This window comes from Hemibagrus wyckioides, linkage group LG01 (genome assembly GCF_019097595.1).
Source record: "Hemibagrus wyckioides isolate EC202008001 linkage group LG01, SWU_Hwy_1.0, whole genome shotgun sequence".
Lineage (NCBI taxonomy): Eukaryota > Metazoa > Chordata > Actinopteri > Siluriformes > Bagridae > Hemibagrus > Hemibagrus wyckioides.
In genome coordinates this window covers 14,631,287-14,658,990 of record NC_080710.1, presented here as the reverse complement: position 1 = coordinate 14,658,990, position 27,704 = coordinate 14,631,287, and the positions used below count along the sequence as shown (strand labels likewise).

General features: G+C 38.5%; 1 protein-coding gene across 2 annotated transcripts; it reads right to left on the bottom strand.

Moving 5' to 3' along the window:
- Window positions 1-99: 99 nt before the first annotated feature.
- Window positions 100-22,830, bottom strand: lmna (lamin A). 2 transcript variants are annotated; one of them, XM_058390255.1, is made up of 14 exons: window positions 22,724-22,830; window positions 19,963-20,126; window positions 18,799-19,160; window positions 7,683-7,839; window positions 7,282-7,407; window positions 6,966-7,136; window positions 6,722-6,847; window positions 5,131-5,351; window positions 4,747-5,038; window positions 4,157-4,264; window positions 3,335-3,454; window positions 3,182-3,241; window positions 2,749-2,976; window positions 100-2,021 (listed from the first exon to the last, which is right to left on the bottom strand). In XM_058390255.1, exons 3-14 carry the CDS (start codon window positions 19,143-19,145, stop codon window positions 1,986-1,988), a joined length of 1,992 nt encoding a protein of 663 aa, XP_058246238.1. In that variant the 5' UTR covers window positions 19,146-19,160; window positions 19,963-20,126; window positions 22,724-22,830; the 3' UTR covers window positions 100-1,985. The 2 variants fall into 2 exon arrangements, with proteins under 2 accessions (XP_058246238.1, XP_058246245.1); XM_058390262.1 differs by lacking the exon at window positions 22,724-22,830 and having other exon boundaries at window positions 19,963-20,573.
- Window positions 22,831-27,704: the final 4,874 nt, after the last annotated feature.

The following is a 27,704-nucleotide window of genomic DNA, read 5'->3' as shown; positions in this document are numbered from 1 at the left end:
CAGCTATTATTATTGTTATGCTGCTTTCAGACAGGCCTTTACATTTTCACACAGTCTAAACATTTACAACTGGGCTAGCTTAAAAAAAAATCCATGGAGTCTGAAATTGTATTTTTTTAATGAAAGAATTCAAGGCACTGTTTAAGCGTACATGTTCTATATCAGTAATCATTTTAAGTGCAGAACAAAAAAAAAAAGCTACAAAGCAAAAAAAAGGGAAAAAAAAAATTAATTGTTGCCAATTAATGAATACTGTATCTTCAAGATCATTATATCGGGAAATGGGGAGGTTTTTCTTACCATGAAGATTACTTAATTGCCAAACCTCACCCCATATTTTATATATATAAAAAATTAACATTAATGATTGTTGGTCAGGCATTAAATAAATCATCAATATATTCTCATTATGATTTTAATTGGTCTCAATTCCATTTGCGAAAGTGGAAAAAAAAAGAAAAAAAAAAGTGACATTGCTCCACTGCCTGACCAAAATCCACAGCAATCTAGCACTATCACATGAGCACAATAACATAAGGAGAGAAAAGCGTATGCTATTAATGCAAGCTAGTGGTGTCCAGTCCACTTACTGAGATACAGAAAACTATGTCTGGAGAATCTTAGTATAGATTCACGTCCCATGCAGCTCTCCAAATGATCACACACACTGCATTTGCATCATGACTTCATATACATCAGATAACACACACATTTGCAGTGTTTTCCAAGACCAAAGATCAAATCTGGTAAGTGAGGCAAAAGGCAGTAGAGTGGACACCCGTCATTTAAGTAATAGCTGCTTCAAGAGAGAGGAGTGACAACAACAACAACAACAAAGTCAACACTTCCAGCTGTCCAGCCTGAGGATACAAAAGAAATTTACCCCCATAGACACCTTTTATACATTTCAATTCAATTACATTTTTCAACAGTCCGAAGGACTAATGTTTTAATCACCCATGTTTTGGTTTTCAATGCAAAATTCGGCTCTCTAATGTACACAAATTCAATTGTACTTATAACTTACAAACATTCTTGTGCTCCATGTCTTCTTAGGTTACAAACAATGACTGTTACATCTTAGAAAATAATTTCAATTTGTATTATATTCTTCACAACCTTGTACCTAAATGTATTATCTTCAGTCGCTATCAACGAACAATTGCATAGACGTTCAATAGTCAAAAGCTCATATAAAGTATGCCGCATGTTTAGTATGACAACTTACAAAAGGAACTAACACTTATCATATATTTGTCTCTGATTCCAACGCTGCTCATTGCCTTTTCATATGAGGCAGAGAATAAGAACACTGGTACACAGTGCTACTGAGACACTAATCTACAACACTACATTCATATAAAGGCACAAAAAAAAGCTTCTTAAATAAAGTGACATGGTCCTGTTAATCTTCCCTTTAAGACTTTGCTTGCTGCATTGCAAAATTTGTTTTCTAGCATGAGTTAGTGTTTAATACTTGCCTTAGGATATTTGAATTATGAAACCATTTGCTAATCGTTGAGAAAAAAAATTGCTTTGCATTACAGTACATTCAAAGACACTCCTGACCCTATGGAAGTAAACTTGCAAATAGGAGTACCAAGATGTGCGTGTTGTGTTTTGACAGCATTTTATAAGACAGCTGAAGACGGATCCTGTTCTTTGGATAAGTGTGAAGTGATGAGCCTCCCTCTCTCCCTGAACATTTCTATAGGAAAGCAGCTGCCTAGCCCACATGCGAAGACTAGTATACCGAACTTTATATACAAACCCTATATAGCACCCAAGCTGCATGCAAGCAGTCAGCTAGACAAAAGCATTCCATCTACCCTGCAGATTATTACATACAAAACAAGAATTAAGTATTTATAGTATGAAAAATAAAAAAATATAGATGGCCAAGTTAGAAAAAGAAATTAAGTCTCCCAGGTTGCACAAATAACTGATCATGGTGAACTGGGTCGACATCATGGTTGTTCCTGGACCTACATGATGGAGCATTTTTCCGGTTTAGGACCTCCCTGTAGAAGAGAAGAGAAGAGAAGAGGAGAGGAGAGGAGAGGAGAGGAGAGGAGAGGAGAGGAGAGGAGAGGAGAGGAGAGGAGAGGAGAGGAGAGGAGAGGAGAGGAGAGGAGAGGAGAGGAGAGGAGAGGAGAGGAGAGGAGAGATGTTTAATTAAAATACCACAATGAACATGTTAAAAAGATACTATTAAAAATTTAAAGTAGTAATGGTTTAAAAAACACAAATAAATGATTGAAACTATATAATCTGTTAATCCTTAAAAGATGATAATGAACACATATGCATATTAAAATAACATATGGCCTTGTTACAATTTAAACAAAATAACATTATAAAGTGTGCAAAAATAATATTCATTATTATTATTAATATTTATTTTAAATTAGATTTTTTTTAACCCATATTTATCACAATTTTTAAACATACGTATTAGTAAATATAAGTCTTAGGGTTGTTTTTATAAAAAAGATTTTAAATAATATAGTAGGAAAATTATGCACATTTGCTAATCTACAAATATACAACCAAATTTTTTTTAAATTCATTTTTAAATTTGTTTAGTTCTTAAAAACTAGTCTAAAACTCGAAACAATTGAGTTAATAAATATTTAACTATATTTGTATTTATTAGTTTGATTTAATTATTTATTAATTTACATTTTAGTGCACTACTTTAACTGAGATATATATGTGCCCTGTGTGTGTGTACTGCTCATACTGTACCTGTCTAGGGTTGCCATTGCCCATGATAAAGTGGGAGTGGGAGTGGGAGACCAGGCCCTCAGGAAGTCCTCCACCTCCACTGGCGAAAGAGCGAGAGGCGCTGGAGACTCCAGAGCTCGCCGACACACAGCTGCCAGTGTTCCTGTCTGATGGCTGACCACACGAGCCACAGATCACCGTGCGGCTGCGCAGGTTATACTCTCCATCTCCACATGTACTGTGAGCAGCCTACACAAGATATACAAACAAGAAAAAAAGAACGACACAAGTTGTTTGTGATAACTAAGATAAAGGTGGATAGATGCTTGTTTTAAATAAATGCTAATTTTATATACACCATGAGTCACAGATCTATTTAATTAAGGGGTCAATTTAATTGTCAGAGCATTTAAAACCAAAGAAAAGAAGTATGCTGATGTAAAGCTCTACAAACCATTTCCTCATCATCTTCTTCCTGGAACAGGGTACGTGTCACTTTCCGCATTGCCATCTCCTACAGACAGAATTATATGAGATAAAGCCATTTTGGAAATGGTAACCTGTAATTTGCCTCTACGATGTCAGAGGGAATTGGTTAATGCCACACCTCTCCACTGGAGTTAATCAGAGTAGTCTGGAAGAGATCTCCACTTCCCCAGGAGTTCTGACCCTTCCACACCAGGTCAGAAGGAGGACTGTGGGTCCCACCACCTCCTGCAGCCCAGATCTGTCAAGCCAGAGACAAACAGAGTGTGAGTTCAATTCACTTGAGCAGTGTGCAGTCAGACTATATTAGGCTCAAAGTATGCACCACATATGCACACGCAATACACATGCACACAGGACCAACTCTACTGAGAATGTAGTAATACTATTCATTAAATAGTAATATTGAGTGAAGATAATAGGTAATGGACACATTTTATGCCTCATTTGTAATGAATTGCTTTTTGAAAAGAGGTTCATACATTCATCTGTTTGGGCTCAATAGTCTATTATCATGGAATACACACACACACACACACAATAGCTAGGAGAGTTGGAGGTTATTGTGTGTTTACACCATAAACTTTCGAAGCTTTCCCAAACAAATGAGAGGTGAAAAGACTGAACATGCTTTGAGTAGATCCTTTGTTATTAAAATCATACCTGCACTTAATTATTAACCGTCTTTGTTGGGGAAGAGCGATAAAAACATATTGATCTGTAAAAGCTTACAGAGAAACTTAAAAATAAACTAAATAAAAAATTAGGATATATTCAGTATATAGTTCTTTTGCTATATTGCTATGCTTACAAAAATGTCAAAAGAAAAAAGAAAAATATGATGCACAAACACTGAGGCTCAGTTTTGACTCACTGATTATGAACCTGGTATGTGGTACTTGATATACACCCCTCACATTCATGTAGTATAGGGTTAACTTACTGTAACAGTCTGTCCTGCCTTGAGGATGAATTTAGGTGGGAACTTGTAGATGATGGGTGTACCAGAGCCCACCTGCCTCTTCACCTGCCAGTGGCCCAGAGACTGGTCCTGAGAAGAGACAAAAAACCAACAGCAGAACTGATTATAGCAAGTACTTTCTGAGTGATGATAGTAGTATGACAGTATTCTATAACAATGAAAAGATTAATAGGCTAGTTTTAAGTATGGAAGATCCCCGTTATATGCTTTATTACATTCATAACAAACCAAAGAATACTCTTCATATTCTCTAAAGAATGTGTCATTTCTAAATTAGGATAATTTTACAGTATATTTCAAATATGCCTGTATTAATTTGATAATACTTAAAGGCTTCTCAAAATAACCCCCTGAAAATCCTAGGAAATCCTACAGGCTTATAAAATGCTAAAATATTTAAACTGGTGTTTGATTATTACACCAGTTCTAATTACAGACTATTGCCTTATTTTTAAATGAATTAATAGAGTTAGAAGTGTGTTTTTATTCTATCACATTCTTTTCCTGAGGTCATTACCTAGCAGACTGTTGTGATGTCACTGTCCTCTTACCTGGTCAGATTTGTTGTTGAGACGTACATATTTGCCCTCCAGGTCCACCTCATCCACAGTGACCCGACCACTGGCTGAGGCCTGCTGGGAAATGCGAGTGCGTGTCACTGTCCCACCCGTCACGCTGGAAGCCTCACTGTCCGTGTCATTGAGACGTCGTTTTTTAGCGCTACCAGATGAAGTGCGAGTGCTGCTGCTCTGAGCCATGCGCGTCTGAGTGTGTGCACCAGAGCCTGAGGTACGAGTGACTGATATCACACGAGCAGGTGGAGGACTGGGAGAGAGACGCAGCCTAGAGAGACAGTGTGATTAGTAAAAGGTTACCTGATCCAATGCATGGACTCAACATAAGCCTGTCCATCAAGTCCATTATTTGTTTCTTACCTCTCCTCTTCTCCTTCTAGCATTTTCCGGTAAGCACTGATCTCCATGTCCAGGGCCAACTTGATGTCCAGCAGTTCCTGGTATTCATCCAGCTGCTGTTGCATGCGGTGGCGAATATCTGCTATTTCCTTCTCCTTCTCCTCTAACCGCCGGCGCATGAGATCTCTCTCACGAGACAGAGACTCCTCCAGCTCACGCACCTTAGCCTCCCGTGCAGCCAGCTAACACACACAACAAATATTTGAATGTAAAATTGCATATCTATATATCTATATAAAAATTGTAAGTTTTTATAAGTACAATTTTTTTTATTTGCTTAAAATTGCATGAAAAACAAAACTTACAATTTATATATTATATATATATATATATATATATATATATATATATACACACACACAAGTTGTATGTATGTATGATACATACATTCAAACTACCAGACATGTGGGAGGAATTCAACAAAATCTGTAACTTCAATAACCAATTACCACTGAATCACATTTATGCCTACACAGTGACAAGGTGAATTCTCCTCCTCCTAAACATGTTGGTTAAAAAATGCTGAATGACCCGTTTGGATTATTTAGTTGACCTGTAAAGACAGAGTCATGTGTGAGCTTTTCCCCTCCAGCTGGTGGTGCCACTGAGCTACAAAGAGTTGTCAAGATCTCTGGACCTTGACTGACCTAATAAGGGGAAACCTAAATAAAACGCTAACTCTCTTACTCTGGGGGGAAAAAAATTATTCTTTAAAGAGAACACTGGGCTATTCTTGAGAGAGAGAGAGAGAGAGAGAGAGAATCCTTCCCTGTCCATTAAGACCACATGGAAAACCACTGGCAACACAGAGACATGAGCCAAGCATACTCACACATACACCTCCCTCTATTTCATTACGTTAGAAACTTCATTTTTACACAGAAATTTATACAGGCATGTGAATTTAAACCTTGTTAGAAATGCCGGGCAAACTGCTCTGGCTACAAAGAGCTTTCTTATCTTTGTATAAGATAAGATAATTCCAGAGAACTAAAAGATAAGAACACTGATCTAATCAAGAATGTGAAAGCAGTTAAAGTCAGAGTGTGTATGCCAGGGTATAAAGGTATGAAGTCGTTTTCTAATCTCTCCAGAAGATCATAAACTTATTGACTGATTTAAAGTAATGTAAAGGGTTTAAGCTAAACAAAATGCTTGCATACTTAAAATTAAATAAAAGTCAAAATAGCTGAGAATGCACCAGCATATTCCTATGGATTTATTTTTATTGTACGGTACTTGCGCTATAATCTCATTTTATTGAGTATGGTAAGGATTGCAGTATCATTTTATTTGTAAATTTGACTAATTATGTCCTTCTGAATTAATTATGGAGTGTTTATCAATTATGCTAATCAGTCAGGTGTCGATGACTTTACACTTAAGATCATGGTTTGTGGGATTTACTTTCCCCATAAAATTTAAAATGGTCTGTTAAGCCAGAAACACGTTTGTATAGCATTGTATGTTGTACACACATGGTTTTGCATTGTGTTCGGTCAGTTATGAAGTTTTTCATAAAGCTAAATGTCTGTCTGTAGTTATTGCTCACCTGTTTCTGGAGCTGGGACAGTTGAGCAGACATGCTCTCCATCCTCACACGTGTCTGCTGCAGCTCCTCATGAGCTGCTCCAACCAGATGGCTGTTTCTATCTGCAGACTGACGTGCATTCTCCAGCTAAAGGGGGGAAAAAACAATTTTCAAGTTTATGGCATCTGTAAACTTGTATGACCTGTATCTGCATTTAACACAACTGAAAAAGAATAGAGTGAATAACCACAGGTAGGTTTTCTACCTTGGAATTGTAGGTCTTCTCAATCTCCTCCTTGTAGATGCGGAGCTGATCCTCATGCTGGCCGCGGAGTTCAGCCAGGGCCTCAGCCAGCTTGCTCTCGAACTCCTGCTGTCTACCACTGTCAATCTCCACCATACGTGACTCATGCCTACGCTTCGACTCACGCAGTTCCTGCAACACCAAAGACTTCATATTAGCAGTCATAACAGTGCACAGTTTACAAAGATATTATTCTTACTGATTTTATGATTCAGTTAACTTATGTGTAAGCTTATACACCCAGCAGAGCAGTTTTTTATGATTATACAGCACTGACCTCAGCATAGATGTTCTTCTGGAACTCCAGCTCCTCCTTCAGAGTCTGGATGCGGTTCTCTGCATCCACCCTCCTCAGCATCTCATCCTGCAGCTGCTTCTTAGCATCATTCAAACTGCCTTCCAACTACAAAAACATACAAATCATGCTATCAAATTTTGTTGGTTTTAATGGGAGAGGGCATAGGATCATAGAAACCATAAAGAAAAATACCATCAATGTGATGTCAAAGCTTATGCGATTATGTCATGTAGTAAAATACACTTAAAGTTCTCTCAAGAAGGTTTTCCCAACCACAGACCACATCACATTTATGAACTAATGCAACTGGACTGCCAAAATAAGCCTCAGAAATAGATGTCAGGTATTTAAAGAAAAAAAATAGAATGTTGTATTTCTACCTTAGCCAACTGAGCCTTCAGATCCCTGACTTCAGTCTCCAGAGACCTCTTCTCTCCTAGGGCTGTAGTGAGAGAAGCATCCTTAGAGTTGAGGAGAGCTTCCAGATCCTTTAGCCTGGCCAGAGCTGACTCCAGATCAGACTCTTTCTTACTGTTCCTATAGACATGCATAAGCAAGACATGACAGAGGGTTATAATATTAACACTTGTTCAACACACTGCCTTAAAAATGCAACTTTATTGCAGTAGTGCTAGGATTTTTCAACTATGTATATAATACTGTAAGTGTTGTTTCACCCAATTAACAAAGAGTAACATAAATATTTTATTCCAAACTTGTTTTTATATGGCCCTAATTATTCAAAACCCTCACTGGATCTCAGAAGGCTTATTATATGTATCAAAAATATCACAAATGACAGTTTATAGCTGGCAAAAACATGGCATCTCAGCTGACTCAAGGTATAATATGAGCATTCCAATTTGTCTTTATGATAGATGAGCCGATCCCCATAACTCAAGTGCATCAAAGCATACATCTTACTGTTAAAAGGATTATTTTTCTCAAAAGATCTGCAAACCTTCCAGTTTTGGATGTGATTTCTGGTGGTTAACTTGGCTAGTGAGCCTGAATCCTTTACAACCTATAAAAAGATGACCTTGACTGCCCTTACCGGAATATTTCTTGAACAGCCAAATAAAACTCGACACCATATGTGTTTAATCACAAGGCTATTCATTTAACATTGGATAAACCCCCACACAACATAAATGCAACCCATAACAGAGGAAAACCGGCTTAGTAAACAGATCAGTAAAAGAATAGCAGACTGGAGGAGTTTAATGCCAGCGTGGGATCGAATTAGGAAAAGAACCAGAGCCAGTGCGATGCTGGGATAAAATGTTACAGCCCCCGAATGATTAGCCCCCATTGTCACTAATGATAACCAGCTGAACAGAAATGATTACCAGAACACTAATCTTCATCTCTCTGCCTCTTCATGCTCTCTGCCCAGTAACAGACACACGAACATATAAACGGACATTTAAATGTTGCTCTGGACAAGGGCGCCTGCCAGATGCCTTAAATGTAAATGTAAATGTAAATGAAGGGCACAATAATCTTGTTAACTATATGCAAACATGCTGCATTCGAGCCTTCATTTCACTGTGACTATGGTTCATCCATCCTAATCAATCCTACATTCCAAAACAGCAGTAAACTAAGAACACAAGTAAATAGTTGCTTTTAACTTGTGCCATAACTTTGCAGTAAAACTGCAATTGGTCACACCTCCCTTCCTTCGCATCACACCACCCGACTCTGTAACTACTAAACTTTGAGACAACACCAGCAGGGTTACACTAATAGCCTTCAGAATCAACTCAACTCAGTATCTATAGTTCCCTTTAAATATTTTTGATTTCTACATTGTCAATGTATTGAGGTGCTGGGTGACTTCCTGATGACAAATAAAAAACTCAGAGGTCTTGTATTTGTCATCAGGAAATCACCCAACACCTTTTCCAGTACCAGTGAGCACAGATATGGTACATTCTCGTCAGGATAGCCATTCCACACCTACAGAGGCACTGATAGCTGCTCAGAGTCATTGCCAGCTCCATGAGTGTGGATAGATTTTTTTTTTCCTGTGCAATCTGAGCTCAAAAACAGATTAACGGGGATAAAAAACATAATTTTATGGCTGCCTACAGAGTGTATTGTGCATCTTATGGCAAATATTTTAAACAACTGTTGTTAGGGAACTGGATTGCATTTGGAAAGCATGCTAATGGTGGTCTAAAAAAATTTGCATCCAGATGCAGTAAAAAGAGTATGAATGAGTCACCAGACCACAATGTTTTGTTCCCCTGCTGACAGATTTACTTTTTGTTCTCATTACAATCAGGCTGTGTGTTTTTGAAACACTGACTATAATGAAAGAAGAGACAAGTTCTCCAGTGGCAACTTATGTGATGATAAAAAGCAGCTTAGTGAAGCTAAGGAACTGCAGCTTTTGCTAAGCCAGGACGGTAAGGGAGGACACCTGCACGCTTTATGTTTGACAATGCTACTCAGTGTTTTCTAGCAAAGATCTTGCTGTGAGCAGGCTTCAGGTTTAAAGCTTTAGTTTAGAGAAATTCAGCTAATAGGCTGTAACAACTTTGCACAGAAACCTCCAAATTACTAACAAAGTCATCATTAGTACTTGCATAATTGCTTAATAAGTGCGAATAAAAAGCTGAATGAGATTTACTGTGTATCTTTTGCACAAACATTATATATACATATTACATATATGTACAACTCTGGGAGACACTCAAAGAGCTGAAAGAGAATACAGAAGAAATGAATGAATCTTAGTAACCAATAAATGATTTTAGCTACAATGTTAATCAATCGCTTGGGTTTAACACACGTCATCTATGTTTCAGCTCTCTTTTTATATAATCATTTAAATCAATAAATTGTACAGCAATTTATTATTCTGCTGCAAGTATATATCTGCTAAGATTTCATACTACATATCTAAAAAAAGAAAAGAAAAGAAAGAAATCAGCACTAGAAAAATATAATCCTTGTTTTGGTCTGTTTAGTTCTTGGCATCTCCAGGAACATTTCCAACTATTGTCTCAAAAAGCTGCTTGTAAAGCCATTTCCTAATTCCAGAGTAGAATATCCGAAACGCCCTGCTGCTGTGTAAATACCCCCTCTCTCCCTTTCTGTGTTTTTGCTACTGGTAACTGAGGGCCCCAGCGGGACACACTAGGGTCTGGAGTTTGGGCTTGGAGTTTATTTTGCACATTATCCTCATCTCGGGACCATTCCTTCCTAAAATGTGTAAAAGTAAGTCTAAACAGACGCCATATATGGAAGAAGGCAATATATCATCCACGTGATAAACAGAAAAAAGAAGTGGGGACAGAATGTGGACCAGCAAACAAATTGTACGGTATAAAAAGCAGAAGCCAAAAAGCAGAAGGAAATAATCAAAAAAAAAAAAATTAATTTAATGGGCTTTTAATATGGCCTCAGGTATTACCAAACTAATATGCACAGAAAAGTATTTAAAAGTTTGTATGTAAAAGAATATGTTATGTGCATTGTGCATTTATTATCCCAAAGGAAACATCAAAAGGTTTAACGAAAGCAAACAGAGGGAAGCAAAAAGAGAAAGTCTCTGTGAAGGGGGTGGAACATGTGAGAAACAAGAATGTGTCGCTGTGGCATTACTATATTTATCATCTATGATTAAATGGCACTCACAATAAAAGCATTCCTGCAGCTTTCCTGCTGGGTGATCATGCCAGCAAGGACTCGGCTGACCACACTGAAGGTGGAAATCCTGACTGTGGTGTCTTTAAGGACACTGGGAATAGGCTTTCCCCAACCACTACTGTTGCTATGGACTAAAACTGTCTTTAACCAACTATTGCCAAAGCATTGAGCGCACATCCACTCCCACAGCACCAATCACTAGCTATTCATTAGGCTCTTAGATATAAGGGTTTGTTCCTCTGGAGGTTTGCCATCATAAAGGGTTCCAAGTAGAACTCCATTACGGCCATAAGAACTAAGAAACATAAGAAATGATGTTGTATGAATTAGAATAATTCCAACCAATCCAGATAAAAGTCAGGCAATGGACTAGACATGTCATGTTAGGACAAAGACTTTTTATAAAAACAATGGAATTCCCAGTTACAGGCTCGCCCACACACACTACACACTCATAAAACAGCGCCTCCACACATGCAGGTACCCAAACAAAATGACACACACAGTAGTTCAACACACCTGTAAATGCATGCAACATCCTGCATTCTTGTCATGCATTCTTTCAAACAGCATTTAATGCACACACTGCACTTCTTACTCCTAAGTAACACACATGTCCGCACATGGCGCACATGTAGTTAGCACAAACAGCATGCTCATGAATTTTTGTTATCTCTCAAATGTTCTCAAATATTTGCAGAGCAGGTCTGATGTTTGATAAAGGCACTTTTCATTGTTTCAATATTTCACACATCTGTATTAACACTATAGTTCAACCAAGCAAACTAATGTAGTAAAAGTATTCTGTCTTCTGCTAGCCACTTTAGTGTTGGGTGGTGCCATGTATGAATCACTCTATAAACAGCCAAATCTCAATCAAATGGCCTTCTTGTTCCCAGCGGATCTAAACACTTCCCTTCTAACCGAAGGACATCTCTGAGTCATACTTACCAAGAGAAATCTCTTTGAAACGAGAAAAAAATATGGTCTTTGGAATATTGTTGAAAAAGTAAAAAGGTTTTCATATAAACAGTCTGGAAATAGCAGCTGCCCAAGCCAAAAGCGTGACCTTTACCATATACACTGGGAGTTTCCAAATTTTGAATAAAGCTGGAAAATATATCAAACAAAAGCTCCAAACTCTCACACTGTGCTAAGCAAAGCAGTTATATTAAAAAAAAAAAGACCTTGATGGATCTGCTCAAAGGTACTCGTGAGAATATTTAGGACAATGAGCAAGTTTCTGTAATCAGACACTTAAGACACCTTGTACTATAATAAGGGCTCGAAAATATGCAACTTTGATGAACAGTGAGGAAAGTGCTGTCTTAATATGCTTTTGGATCACTTCACTGATTATATTTTAAAAATGATCAAAAGATTGAGAGGTTTTTGACACTATCCTCAGATACACTGCGCTTTAAATAGCAGAGTTAGCTCCTAAACACACCCTAGACTTTCTCTATGAAGATTTTTGCCCCTTGCAATATAAAGACACTGAAGATAAAACAGTCATGATGGCATTAAACCACAATACATTCATTAATTCAGAGTGGTTAGCGCATGATGTGTGTACAGAACTTTGATGTAGTTGTGAGGGTGTGGACTGTATGCAGAACTGAATCTCAGCCCCAGAACCACAAATTCTTCCCTCTTGGACTGACATTTGCTTTTATCGCTTGGCAGTTTTGGCCGAACAGTCTGTATAATTTGATCTGCATGTTCACACAGGTTAAAAAATATGCAGCATGCTGATTGGTTATGGATTACCATTAAAGTTCATAAATATGAATGCACAAACTGGAGTACAATGTGCTCCAGTGTACAGATGTGTGTAGATGTTCAGAGTAAATCCTAACAGCAGAAGTAGCCAACGTGGCACTTTAGTAGTGGCAAACTGCACAAGGAAAGGGTGACTCACTCTCTCCTTTAATTCACCAACTACATTTCATATGGAGTGTACTCTTTCATTTCATAATGAATCACTGGCTTTCTATACAAACCCAAAATATTTTATGACAGGCTTTTGAAAAGAATAAACACAAGCAGATTCTGCATCAGCTCAGTTCCTCTCAACAAAAAGCTTGTCTCCATACAGCTGTCTCTAGTTTAGAGTGGGATTGAGGCTCTGTGTGTGTGTGTGTGTTTGTTTAGAACTGGAGAAGAACGAACCTCTTCTCACACTACAGACCTCGTGGCATGGCCACGTGAGAATCATTCATACACAAACTATGGTCACACTTTTGTCTGCAGGACCTCTTTCCAGTCCCACTGCAGTTCACCTGAGAGCACAAAGTGCATTAACAAGATGTGTCTTATTCACATTCAACTCAATACCCCTCATTTCAAATGTTTGCCCCACAACAATGCATTTTATGTATAATGAAAGCAAACGTTTTTTAAGGTAAAAAGTGGAAAAGTGGAATCAGATTTTTTATTTGAAGAATGGAAGTTATATAACTGACTGCGTGAGTCATCCAAGAGTTCCCCTAATTTCAACCACAATTAAATGGGAACCATTCTTTATAAAAAGTGTATGTGTGCATTTATGCAAGTATGTGTGCATGTGTGTGTGTGTGTGTGTGTGTATAAGCTTGCCCAAAACCTTTTTCTGATTTATACTGAGTGACTGACTCATAGCTGCTTGGCAAGCTATAGTTTAAAAAAGCCCAATAGCCATGGAAACTCTGATCCACTCTACTACTACTACACACACACACACACACACACACACACACACACACACACACACACACACAGGCTTAAAGCCTGCACAAACTTTCCAGTGCAGAGTGGGAAGTTCGACCAGCACTATGGACAGCAAGAATCACTCATTATACAAGTTCTACCACACAAAATGTCTTTGTAAGTCTCATGCAGTTCAAGCTTTCCCCATCTGGTTTCCATTGGTGTTTCAAAAACAAGCTTATATTTAGCTTTACTAGTCTGAGCACAGTGTAGAACTCATTGGAGCCTGAAGAACCAAAGACCAGGAAAAAGCAATGAATATTGAAACTACTGTTCAAAGGGAAGGTTTTGTTAGGAAGCAATTACCACACGAACAGTCTGAACATATAAGCCTGACTACGAGATGCCTTGTCTCACCTTGTATAATCTGAGAAGTTTATGACAGGTGAGATGATGATGATGATGATGATGATGATGTTGTTGGACCGACAACTGCTCAGGGGTGCAACCGCATACCCAGAACAGAAAAGCCAGACGTAATGAAAGAGCTGAAATTGAGACAACCTTATTCAAAATCCATTGCTATACCTATATTCAGTTCCTTCCAGCCTCCGGCCTGCTCTCACCAGCAGTCTCATCAGATCAAGCTGCTTTAGAGTTGTAAGAGTGTGGAAAGCATGTGTAAGGGGAGTGAACCACAGTCATCATTCTGTCCTTTTTAGGCCACAGCGTCCTGAACACCATAGAGCTACGCTCAAAGCTGCACTCCCAGGAATGTCATTATATGAGACAATAAATAAATGTGTCTAAGTACAGATAAAACAATAACAATATGGATGATGTCCTAATTTGATTACAGATATAATATTTTACACAATTTAAGGTTAAAGGTGATACTTTAAACAGAATATTTATAGCAGGAAAAACAATGACAGAATTATTTAGCAAACTATCTGACTATCCAGGAAACAATATAAACAGGAAAATGTGATAAGTGTTATTCCACATGTGTGTTCCCACTGATATGCCAGCGGGTGGAAACTGGGAGATGTTCATAAAAACATCTTAAATTTATAACCACGCATTACACACACTTTCATGCTCATAAAAAGGACATGCCTATATACACATGAAATCAGATAAGGTAATAAAAGAATTTGATACACAGATGCAACTAAACATGATGCACATATACACTTCAACATCATTACATTTTCCCTCCATACCAAAAATAACCCCAAAAGCTTTGTATAAGGAACAAGTTTCAATGACCAGAGGCATCATAGACGTCGGCAAATAAAAGCAGTTCAACTGCCAGGAACTGAAATACCTGTCTGTTCTTGTAGCTGGATGGATCTAGTTTAACTGTGAGCTACCATACACTGTGCCTTGTTTGTGCCAAAAAGGTGTGTGAGCCCACATTAAGCACACCACCCAAAGCCACACACACCTCTTAGAAGATATCTGCCTGAGTCAGCGTTTGTTTTTTGCTGAACAATAAATTGTCTCTCAAACACATTGTAGAAGATTTACCTTTTGTCTGCACAAGAAGAAGAAAAACTCGAACGGCTTGGCCATATCATTTACACATTTTTATAATTCAGTCTTTGTTTAGTTCGACGTCAATAGGTTTCATATATATAATGCACGATAGCTCAGTATTTAATTGGGTGGTGCTATGCTTCATGCTATTTGTGCCAAAATGTACAACAGCGTTCTTTAGCGCCACCATCAGGCCGATCTGGCTTGTCTCTATTTGCTGAGTAGGAGGAGGGAATGCTGCCTACTGACCCACTTTCATGTCTGTATCACTTACGGTTCAGTCTGCCTGTTCATCTGTAGCCTAGATGTTTCTTTAATCAGTGCTATTTTTAAAGGAAAGTAGAATCATTGCACAGCTATGCAGAGGTGTCTAAAATTATCCACCGTAACCAAGTAACAGAATAAGCCTTAAAAAATTCATTTATTGTTATTTGAAAGCAAATATCAGACATCACTTTCATCAGCCACTGAACATTGTTTCTGCTAACTAATTCAGCAATCCTGATATCAGTTTACTTCCAGCTAGATAATATAGTTACCCTGCTTCTAGTCAGCTTGCACCAGTGGCTCATAAGCTCACATCTGCCACCCTTTCACTTTTCCACCATATGTTTAACAGTGGTTTCTACATGTCAGGAAACAAAAGAGCTTGTTCTCATCAGCACAGGTTAAAACTGAAGGCACGCTCATTAGTAGCACCTGTCTCTCTCTCCACACATTTGCAAACACACTCAACCATAACATAAGGCCCAGTGTTTGCTTAATACCCAGGAAAGCAAATGCTTGTGTCCGGGGTGGGGTGGATGGAGTAACAGTGGCCACACAGAGATGTGTCAGTCATCTATTTCAGGCCATGTGTTCATGTTGTACCACTTCACAAGGCAAGAGCAACAGAGACAGTTAGTGTAAAGTGATCTCAGTGAGGGCTAAAAAAGACAGTGTGTTAAAGGGGGGGGTTCCCACTGGTATACCATGCATGATGAATCAGACAGACATCATAATATGAGGAAATTCTAAATTCACCCCACAACAGCTATTAAACTGTTTATTAAAAACGCTATTAAACTCTTCATTGTACAATATTATATATTTATTTATTAAAACATAATTTAAGAAATAGAAAAATAACACATAACTGAGCGGGATGGTACCACAAACTTTTTGTTATAGAAAAGATTATGTTCCTATAACGGCATATCCTGATGTATTTTATTTGTTTTATGCCACAGCGATTTCCAACCATTTTTAATTGCTAATTAAACAACACTTCATGCTTATATGTGTTTATAGTTACATTTAATATTGCTGAGCAGCAAGTTAGTTCCACGTATCTCTTACATTATAGGAGCTTAAAAACAGTCATATTTTTCCTTCTCTCTTGTTGTTAACATATGGAATTAAACAGTTCTAAAGTCCTGAAGTCTTTTGCATAAAGAAACTTACTGACTGAGGTTCCTTTGATTATTTTTAATATATTTTTTTAGATATATATTTTATTTATTTATTTTTTAACATATTTATTCGTTTTTTCTTTTACATTTAGCCAGATTTTTAATAGAAAATTAATCAACACCTTTTGTCCAAGAGTGACGGCATGTGAACAACTATAATGACTCTAAAAATTAATTAAATAAATAAATAAATAAATAAAATGTAATAAAATAATGTGTGCCTTATAATGCTCTAAAAACTAGAACCTAAATGGTGGGTAACACAAATGTCATACTATATCTGTTAAAATTTTCAAATCCAATATATTTGTATATGATTTTATTTTATAACATTTTGCCCAAGATGAACATAAAAACCAGAACAAAATCCCAGACAAAAATAAAAATTATTTGAGATGTACACAATGAGAAGACTGTATATTAAATATTGTGCTGTATGGTATAATTGATAACACCACACCCTTACAACATTTAACACATGGTGAATCCACCAAACAGTCCCTTTCCTCATTTCAGTGAGAGGTTTAGGGTAATGAGAGCTCTTTCTGAGACTGTCTGCTTCCCTCAAAACCACAGAAAGGCTGATGAGTCACAGCTCATTCCAGTCATCGGCAACTCACACACCCGTGGTATGGCTGCTCCACTGCCACGGCAACCAAACACTCCCAAACAGCAGCTACTGCAGCAACGTGAGAGAGAACGTGGACTCGAGCGTAAATCAGCATCACGGGATAACCCAGTGAGAAATGCTTTCCGGAACACGCGTCACAGTTGCTCAGGGCAACAAATGGATTGTGTCCGCTTGTGTCTGTTTCTAAGCACAAAGACTAATCTTATCAGAGGAAATGGCACTGCTGTATAATCAGGAGCTCCTAAACCTGGAGCCCAGGCCACGGAAAAAATAGACATTACAATAGACATTCGTTATTTATATTTATATATATATATATATATATGCTGGCAGTTTTGCAGCTACTAGTGTTGTCCTGATCTAATCTGGTTGCCATGGTAGGAAATGCACCGTTTTGGCTTTGGCACTGCCTTTTTTTTTTTTTTTTACGCAATCAGCATTTTTATATTTATACAGCAAGTAAATATATCAGAGGTTAGATATTCCTAAGGCAAAACAGATGAGTATGCAAATAACACTGGGAATATTCCAGTTCCTCCCATTTATCCTGACAAACCAGTTATATATTGTGATCACCAAAGCCAACACCAACTTCACCAGGAGTGAGGGGAAAAAAACTAAACTATCTAAGGATATTATTACAGTATAAGGTCAAATATGAAAAATACTGCCATTGTAATATACAGCTGCATGTGTATTATTAAGTCTTAGGACAATGACCTTGGATTCCTTCCTGATGAACAATATTTAATGCAAATACAACAGCAATTAAAGATTAACAGAGTAAACAGACACTTGCTCTGTTAAATACTTAAGTCACACAGAATTAATAAGCTCAGGTATTCATGATAGGGTGTGGTGAGACAGTAAGTTCACATTCATAATTCCCACACCCCCACATGTAGCTAGACAACATACCTTTCCACGTGAGATTACAACCCTGCTGCTGGAATGTGTGTTAGGAAATAGCTTGGAGTTCTGCAGTGCATGCAGCTTCAATGTAAGTAAGCAAGCAATAGGCGCATCTCCCCTTGGGGATTAACTTAACCTGAGTAACACTTCTATAGCATTTTACAGGGTGAAATATAGTAATCGTGGGTGTAAAACATGAGTGGTAGAAAATCCATGATTGACACAGATGTGTATTAGGTGCTAGAGGCGATGTTCTTGCGTACGGAATTCATATATATATATATATATATATGTCTGTGTTTGAAAGAGACTACTGAGCAGATGACTCGGTGAATGTGGTTTGCTTTGTGAACTAGTCTATTTGATGATTATTTTATATACCTCACAATGACAGAGGAAGGAATAACAGAAGCAAAGGGCATACAGACTTTAAAAGGCAAGGGATTATTAAAAGAAAGGATACACAGACAATCTCTGAATTGCAATAGAGACATTTTGAGATTATAGCAAGATAAATGAAAACAGGATAACAGAATACTAATCTGGCTGGTTTAGATTTAGCTCAAAACCAAGCTTTAGCAGCTGGAGGGTAGCAGTTATATGGATTCATACCTGGCTTTGAGCTCCTTGTAGTCCTCGCGGATCTTGCTGAGCTCTAGCTGCAGCCTGGCTCTCTCCTTGGCCACCGAGTCTAGAGTTTTGCGAGCATCAGCCAGCTCACTCTCATATGCTGCCTTCATGCCACCCAGCTCCCGGCTGATCTCCGTCTCCGACTCGGTGATACGCAGTCGCAGGCCGGCATTCTCAACCTCAAGAGAGCGCACCTTATCGATGTACACAGCTAGACGATCGTTCAGGTTGCACAGGTCCTCCTTCTCCTGCAAGCGAGTAATACGTGTGGGCGAGAGCACGTTGGCCGCAGCACCACGGGTGGTTCGTTTCTGAGCCGGACTCTCCATCACTGGCCTTGAAGACTAGTGGAGTAAACATAAGTGCAGAAGAGAGGACATGGAATGAGTGAAGTGTGGTAATATTGTGCTTAAGAGGTGAATGGGAGGATATGCACAACAACATTTTATCCATATAAAGTTGGGCAAAAGCCAAAAAAAATACAGGTTTTCCAAACAAAAAACTTTCAGTTGTGAATCACTGTTGCACTTAACTTTAGTCCTTCACTCGGCTTAATCCATGTTTAGTAAACTGGCCTCGTGTTTCCGAGATTAATTCATTACTAAGATTTGAATGCATGAAATACTCCATATTCTCAACTACCTCTCTTCTCTGCCCATTCCTTCGCCAGATGGCCACACCCCTTTACATAAAAGGTGTGGCACACCAAAATTTGAAATGACTGCTAAACTAAAACAATAGCATTAATAAACTTCAAGAGCAAGTTTAAACAAATACCTGAGCAAACTTTTCTTGCGCTAAAGCTTGCATGTTGCACGTATTTTAATAGCAGAGCATTTAACGGAGTATTAAGGTGGATCTGTGGCATTTTGTTCATTATAAAGCTAAGCACACTGGAAAAAAACAAGTCAGAATACTTTCGTTTTCTCCCTATTTTCTCCTTTATACTTTATTCCAACTGAGACACATGTCCTTAAAGAACTTAGACACTCCCCCACCACACCCACCATCCCAGAAAACTTTCATGCAGCACTGGAAAGTACCAACAAAAGGGCAAAGTGCAAAATAAGTCAATCTTACACATTACTTTAGTCTACCTCAAAAGCATTTCATACAAACAGAGACAGGCTAGTTATGCATTTTTACCTGATAGAGGGAAGATTTGCAGATCAAATCTCTTGTGGAGATCAGAGAGTTTGTGGAAGCTTGCTGTAGCTGCTACTTCTCTCAGTAGTGGAGGAGATTCAAAGCGTCTGGTCTGCCTTGTTCACTCTGTCTCTGGCCTTGGCTCAATGCCTTTCAACCCTTCCCTAGCAGGAAAGAGTGAGAGAGGGAAAATGGGAGGGGTTGAAAAGGAGAGGGCGGCACCACAGAGGAGAGCAGAGCCTTGCCGTTCTCTCTCTATCCTTTTCTCTCTCCCTCTCGTCTCCTCATTATTTCTCCCTCGGCCCATATCTCCATGTCTCATTTTGTTCTTTTGATTATTTTCGAGCATAGACTTTAATCCTATTGGAAAATTCTGTGCCCAACCAAAAGTGAAGGTTCTGTAAATGGAAAACTCCCTTTCAGTCCTTTGCAGGTAATTCCTCCTTAGTCCACCTCAGATAAGCACATATTATACCATTTAATCTCTGGTCATCCAAATATACAGGCACAAATAAAGCTTCTTCCTTTTCCACAAAATCCAAGGACATACTACAAACCCCACCTGTTATATATCCAGCTACATCATAACGATTTAGACACAAATCACAAACCATATTTAAAGAAATTCCCAGGCAGAGCACTTGTGAACACAATATTTATTGCAGAGGGGTGGCTTCCTAAAAATGAACTGTCCAATCAGGTGTGTAAACACAAGAAAACTGACAAGTCTGGGAGGGCACTTGGGTTGTGTACCAGTAATTTTAACTCTAACTTGCTCCTAACTAAAGTGTTCTTTCCACTTCCACTCCCCTTCATCCACTTGACTTTATACTGACAGCAGCAGTGAATCAGGCATCTTACCACTGTTACTTCTCTATCAGCCAAAAAAAGTCCATGAAACAGACACTCAGTTATATCTCAATGCTGGACTCTTGATATGAGGTCAGAGTTATTGATTCCTGTAATGAGAATTATAAGAGGAAAGAGCCAAGAAACTCAGCAGCAGAAGCTCGTTAGCTTTTTTGGTCATGGCATAGTTTGGTGATTTCCCTGCATGAAAAGTACAAGTGGTGATGCACTGAATATATTATAGCAGGGAAAGCACCCTACTTTCGCTTTGACTCACTAGAGAATACCTGCTAGGATTTTAAAGTGTAACAAAAACTGAAACTGCAAAAAAGCAGCATGGCAGTGTACAGGGTCCCTAGTTCAACCCTGAGCTTGTATTACTGCCTATGTGAGGTTCTGTGTGTTGTCCTTGTGAACATGTGTGTTTCCTCTGGTTTCCTCTCAACTGGACTAGTTACACTAAACTGCCAGAAGAGTCCAGTTTCATTGAGCGACCCCTTTTTCTGCATTTTGAGATCTGCCCACCACAGTTACAGGGAAGTTTGTAGCTGACTTGAAGGTGAGCTCTTTATGGTAAGCAGGGGCAATGATTCAGAATCCCCTATGATTCACATGTCATGTCTACCAGCAGAACACACATCTCTGTTCCACAGCAGGACTGTTGTTCCTCCAGTCTTGCCTGCACCCACTGCATTCTTCACTACACAAAGCTGTGGGCTCTTTCTTGGTGAATCCTTGACTGACCTACAGCAAACTGAACACCATTCTGAGATGCCAAAATCACACTCAACAGTACACCACCTGTTATGAAGACTTCTTCAGGAGACAATTGTCAGAATTGTCAGAGATATTTAAAAGACAAAAAAAAAACAACACCCTGGTGTAAACATCTTATATCAACATGTTAGTTCCTTCTAACTTCAGTTAACATTTTCTCAAGTTTCCATAATGCTGTTTGACTACTCAGTGAAATAGGTGCCTTCATACCTATTTAAAGAGCACGATGCAGCAGCACTTTAATCCTTTATTTTGTTCATCTCCCTCAGCTCTACAGTTGTATATTTGTAACTCTACACAAACATATCAGTTTCCAAACCTTCAGCTTTCACGATAATTCCAGCATCAGCACCATCATGCATAACCGAGCCAAATCTCTCTTGTTGACTTCTTCGTTATAGCTACATTACAAAATAAGCTTTGGCTACTGTCTTTCTTTTTTCAGAAGCTAACATAATCAGTTATGTCTGAGATTGCTGAAATGTTTTTCTTCTGTTAAACACAAATGTATCCATGCTAGCAATGTCCCTGTGACATCAACACAGAAATCACTAACTTCTCCTGGGAACAGCAAAGAATACAACACCAATAAATCTGTACCACTATCACTAAGCACTAAATAAACAAATGTAATGTGTCTCTTCTTTTAATAAAAATGTTGATACTACCAGAAATAAACAATGGATAAACAGTGTTGTTTGTCAACACAAACAAAGCAAGGATGCAGCAGTATATAGATAAAGTTCACCTTTTAAGAATCTTATACATTATAAAAACCAGCCTATGTGCTCGAATAAATCACAGATCCAGTTGACCACAGCTGCAGAAACATGCACACCTGACCACAGACCTGTGCCAGACACCTATAAGAAACATTTAAGGTTTAAAAGAGCTTTTCCTAGGCCAGTTGAGACATGCAGGATTGTTGTGTAGGCGTCTTATAACGCCGACTGCTTTTTCTGGAACACTGAAGATTGCGCCAGTTTACATTACATACTGACGAACAGCTGAGTCATGGAGCAGGAATGAATGGTTTCCAAAGCCGTCCCTAACTCAGGTTAATTTTTTACTAAGCCACATTAGTTCATATGAATTACACAGTAAAGTTTCTCAAAAGAAAAATGGATTAACTCACGGGAAAATGGTCCCTAAATGTGGTAAAGTTTGGGATTGTGTAAGCTGCAGCATTCCTTCTCGCTCGCCTCTCTGAGTGTCCCAAAGACTCTCCCCCTCCCTCTAGTGGACATTAAAAACAGTGCTTCAGAGAAAAGACTGATCTGAGACTAAATTAGAAATAAAATAAGAGAAGGATTATCCTTTAATCCCCCCGCCAAGACATGGCATGTTATAGATTCCCACAGATTTCCCTTATTTTCTTACGATCATTCCTCAGCACCTGATCGAGAAGCTGAATCTGCTAGGCATCAACACGGATTGGATCCTGGATTTCCTGACTGGAAGACCTCAGTCAGTCCGGATCGAGAACAGCACCTCCAGCAACACCACACTGAGCGCTGGAGCACCGCAGGGCTGCGTGCTCAGTCCACTGCTGTTCACTCTGCTGACTGATAACTGTGCAGTAATGCACAGCTCCAACCACATCATCAAGTTCGCCGATGACACGACCGTGGTGGGTCTCATCAGCAAGAACGATGAGTCAGAATACAGAGAGGAGGTGCAACGGCTAACAGCCTGGTGTAAAGCCAGCAACCTGTCCCTGAACTTGGAGAAAACGAAAGAGGTGGTTGGTGACTTCAGCAGAGCAGGAAGTGACCATTCTCCACTGAACATCAACGGGTCCATTGTGGAGATCGTCAAGAGCACCAAATTCCATTTTTTTACATTTTTTACATTTCACTACACATGTTCTTTTTCTTTCGGCGCTAAATGTCTTGTTTTTGTGTTGTCTTTTTCTTTTGTACCTACTGTTTTTGCACTGTATTGTCTTTGCACTGTTTGTACCTAGTTGCACACTTTGCACTTTATGTGGCTAGGACAAAAACCTTGGTCCTAGCTCTGTGTTGTTGTTTTTTTTCATATTTGATCTTTATGTTGTATGCTTATGTAGCAGCAGGTCCTGGAGAAACGTTGTTTCATTTCAGTATGTACTGCGTCAGCTATATGTGGTTGAAATGACAATAAAGCTTCTTGAATTGAATACAATTCTTAAAATCATTGCCTGTAGTCAGTGATAAACAGACAGTATGAGTTTCTAGGGCCCATATTGGTTAAACTTATGCTGATTGGGTTCTAGATAAACATGGTCTCACATAAGGAAACAGAATAACAGGCCCATTTGAGGGCACATGGCTCATACATAGAGACAACTGAAACATTTTATAGACCACATTTGGGTGGTCTAAAAGGCAGCCCATACTGGACCTGCATGGACATGTTAGCTGTGTACTGTGCAGCACAATACTTTATATGGAAAGGGGTTATACTCACTCAACAGGTTTAAAGTAAGCCAAATAATAGTAAATTTAATATAGCATAAATTTTTGCTTGAGAGATTAATCATTTTACTCATTTAAATACAACAACATAGTTACTTGGAATGGCTCTTTGATCATTTATAGACCTACTTTAAGTTTTTATTTTTTACTCCAGTACCTACAGAGATGCATGCTTGTTTTTGACTTTACTCAATTTTATAAAGCCATGCATTTCTGTTTTCTTTTTGATAATCAAGAAAAGTCTAAATGCTGATTCGTTCTATTTTATTTTATTTTGTTGTGTTGTTTTATGTATTTTCTGTTTCTGCACTGTCTTCTGTCTTTGCACTGTTTGCACCTGGTTGCACATTATGTAGCTAGGACAAACTTCGTTGTGTGTTGTTGTTTTTATTCTGTAGCTATATGTTGTATGTTGTCTGTGTAGCACCAGGGTCCTGGAGAAACGTTGTCTCATTTCACTATGTACTCAGCTATAGCTATATGTGGCTGGAAATGACAATAAAGCTTCTTGATTTGATTCTGTCGCACGTTAATTCAACTAAAATAATAACCTTATACATAAACTACATTGTTGGAGAAAATACACCAAAATATTTCTATTTTTGCTAGAGTGAAGAATTAGTGTATTACAGACGGGTTTGCCACTGGACAACAAAGTGTTTAAGCTACAAATGAATAATTATTATACAAATGGAAATTAAACAAGCACAGAAATGTGTGACTATACTTCCCCGTTCAGTTTAATTTATATCAGTATAATGTAAACAGTGACAGCAGCTGTGGTTACCCTTTCCTGAAATCTAAAGCCACTTTGTCAAACACTTCTATTCATTCAGTGCTGAACACCTGGGAACAATAGCGCAGGCCTGTTTAAACATCCAAGCTGTTCCACTGGTAAATAAAGCTTATAATAATTACAGTCTGCACATGCAAAATGCAGATGGATACACAATGTTTTATATGCAGGCGTCAGTGTTGCTGCCTACCAGAACAGTAACTGAACAAACAAAATGGTTAAGACATAAGCATATAATTAGTTCTAATATACTAAGATTCAGTGTTCTGATGAGGGAAAACTTCTGATGCTGTAGGATCTGACGTTCTAGAAATGAATTTTTACATTTCTATGTACACATTTTTATATACATGGGATGCATGGATGGATGGATGGATGGATGGATGGATGGATTTGATGGATGGATGGATGGATGGATTTGATGGATGGATGGATGGATTTGATGGATGGATGGATTTGATGGATGGATGGATGGATTTGATGGATGGATGGATTTGATGGATAAACAATGGTTGGAAAGACAAATAAATGCACCATTTTTTCATAATTTTGTGGCTCTTTGGCCACAATACTATGCTGTTCCCACAGTCTTTGGCATTGTAAACAAACTGTTGCTCAGCCCATTTATCTTTAACTTCTGACAAATCTCAGTAATCACAATAATTATCTAGAATTACATGTTATGGAACAGTTTACACGAGGGGTCATGGGAGTATGCTCATCCAGATTTTGTGGATTTGGTGAAGGCCTTTGACCCTGTGCACTGTAGGAAGAGTTGTGTGTGCACTCTTAGCTTTAAATCAAAACTGTTCTTGGTGGGTCATAGACACCACAGAAGGTATGTCTTCAATTTTGCTTGTGGCATTCATGCATGGTACATCAATATACAGGCATGGTTGAAGTGGAGGTGTCCAGTATGTGTCCAGTCTATCATATGTAGATGATGTTCTCTGTACAAACTGAGCCTCTGACATGCACTATTTGGTGAACGTTTCACTGGTAAATATGGAATGATTAGAAGAAAACTCAGCACCTACAAGTGCAAGGTCATGGTTATTTCCTGATAATGGTAGTGGGATGCTGCCTTCAAGTAAGGGATGGGAGAGACTTTACGCCTGGTGGAAAAGTTTAAACAGCTTGGAATATTATTCATGAGTGATGGAAACAAAGGCTGTTAGATTGACAGGCAGGTGAGCAGCAGTAGTGTTACAGTCACCAGAAAACTGGTTCTATTTGTTATGTTCTTCATGATGATGGTTATGAATTAAATTCTAAATCACACAGACCCCCCCACCCACACACACATTTTTTTTTATTCTTTGAGAAATGTCTACTGTGATCTAACAGGTTTTCAGGAGTCCTTAATGTAACCACAAGCCCAAAGTTCCTGGAAAATATTCAAAATCTAGTTTAATATCTATGATCTCTATCACGTCAGTGAACCCACACATTCAACAGCTCACTACAAAACCCCTCCACAAGTACCCCCACACAACAGTGGTACCCAGGTCAGGGTGCAGGTCAGACATATGGTTTTCTGGGCAAGTTTGAAAAGAGCATGCAATAATACACAAACTCCATGCACACAGAGCAGAGGCAGGAATCAAACCCCCAACCCCAGGGGTGTGAGGCAAGCACTAAAACACTTAACAACCAGTTAAGGATATCCTCTAACGCAAATCACTGATGTTATGCAATATATCAATCAATACATCAGTAAATCTCTAACACTTATTTAAAGTTCATATCTAGGCAAAGGTTTAAAAAAAAGACAAATACACGACCGAGGATTCCTTTAAAAAAGCAACTGCACGGGGTAAACCGGTAGTATATTCTTAACTTTAGTGACCACTAGTGGACACAGAGAGCCACAACAAACGAAGCATTTTTCAACCCGTTAGGAAAACTTCAAGAAGCTTCGTCTCACAATCACATCGAGCAACAAACATCCATTAAAGACACTACAGGTTTTTTTTTTTACTGAAAATACACCGACAAAGTTCCACATAAACTCCTTAATGTTTACACCAAAATAGGCTCAGACAGAGAAATACAAAAGAGTAATCCAACTCCCGAGTCCAAAATACTCGCTGGTAACAGGACAAGAGAAGGGAGAGAACTCCAGTAATTTGGCCAGAGCTGCTCGAGCTGTGAGAGTGGGGTATTTATAGATCTGGGGAATGAAACACAGCCGCTACTGCTCCATGAACACTACAGGATTACAGTGATTATTGAGACCTCTGGTGGACAGAAGAGGTACTGCAGTATACAAGGGTGTGTATATATACTGTATATGTATTAACCTCAAACATGTTATATGCCAAAACTGGAGTGTTCAAGGTTTTGGTTACCTTCCTGTTAGTGGAGTTTTTGAGGTTACACTCCAAATCCTCTTTTAAAGAACCAGAGCAGGGTTTAAGGTTTACTTCCCTACTTTCCTGCATATTTAAATGTAATATTTGCCTAATAAAGTTATTCAATTACATACAAGGTATTCAATGTTTACCTCCCTAGAATTAAGTAGTAAAGCAACTAATTCCAAAAGAAAACAGAAAGAAAAGTCATTTTAACCTGAACATTAAATATAAATTATATATGGCCTAAATAAAAGTACTGAGAACACAACCACTCAATCACAGGGTACCTATAACACACACTCATTCATGCCTAGGGCTGAAAGACCTTTAAGTCTGGAGATGTGAGAAAAGCTATCCACTATACCACTGTGTAACTAGAATTTAATATCCAATTACTTATCTATGAAATTACGTATCAATCAAAAGGGGTTCAAGGAAGGAACAGTGGTGAACTGGCCACAGGGTCATGGGCGGCTAAGGTTCACTGATGCATGTGGCCCGTGTGAT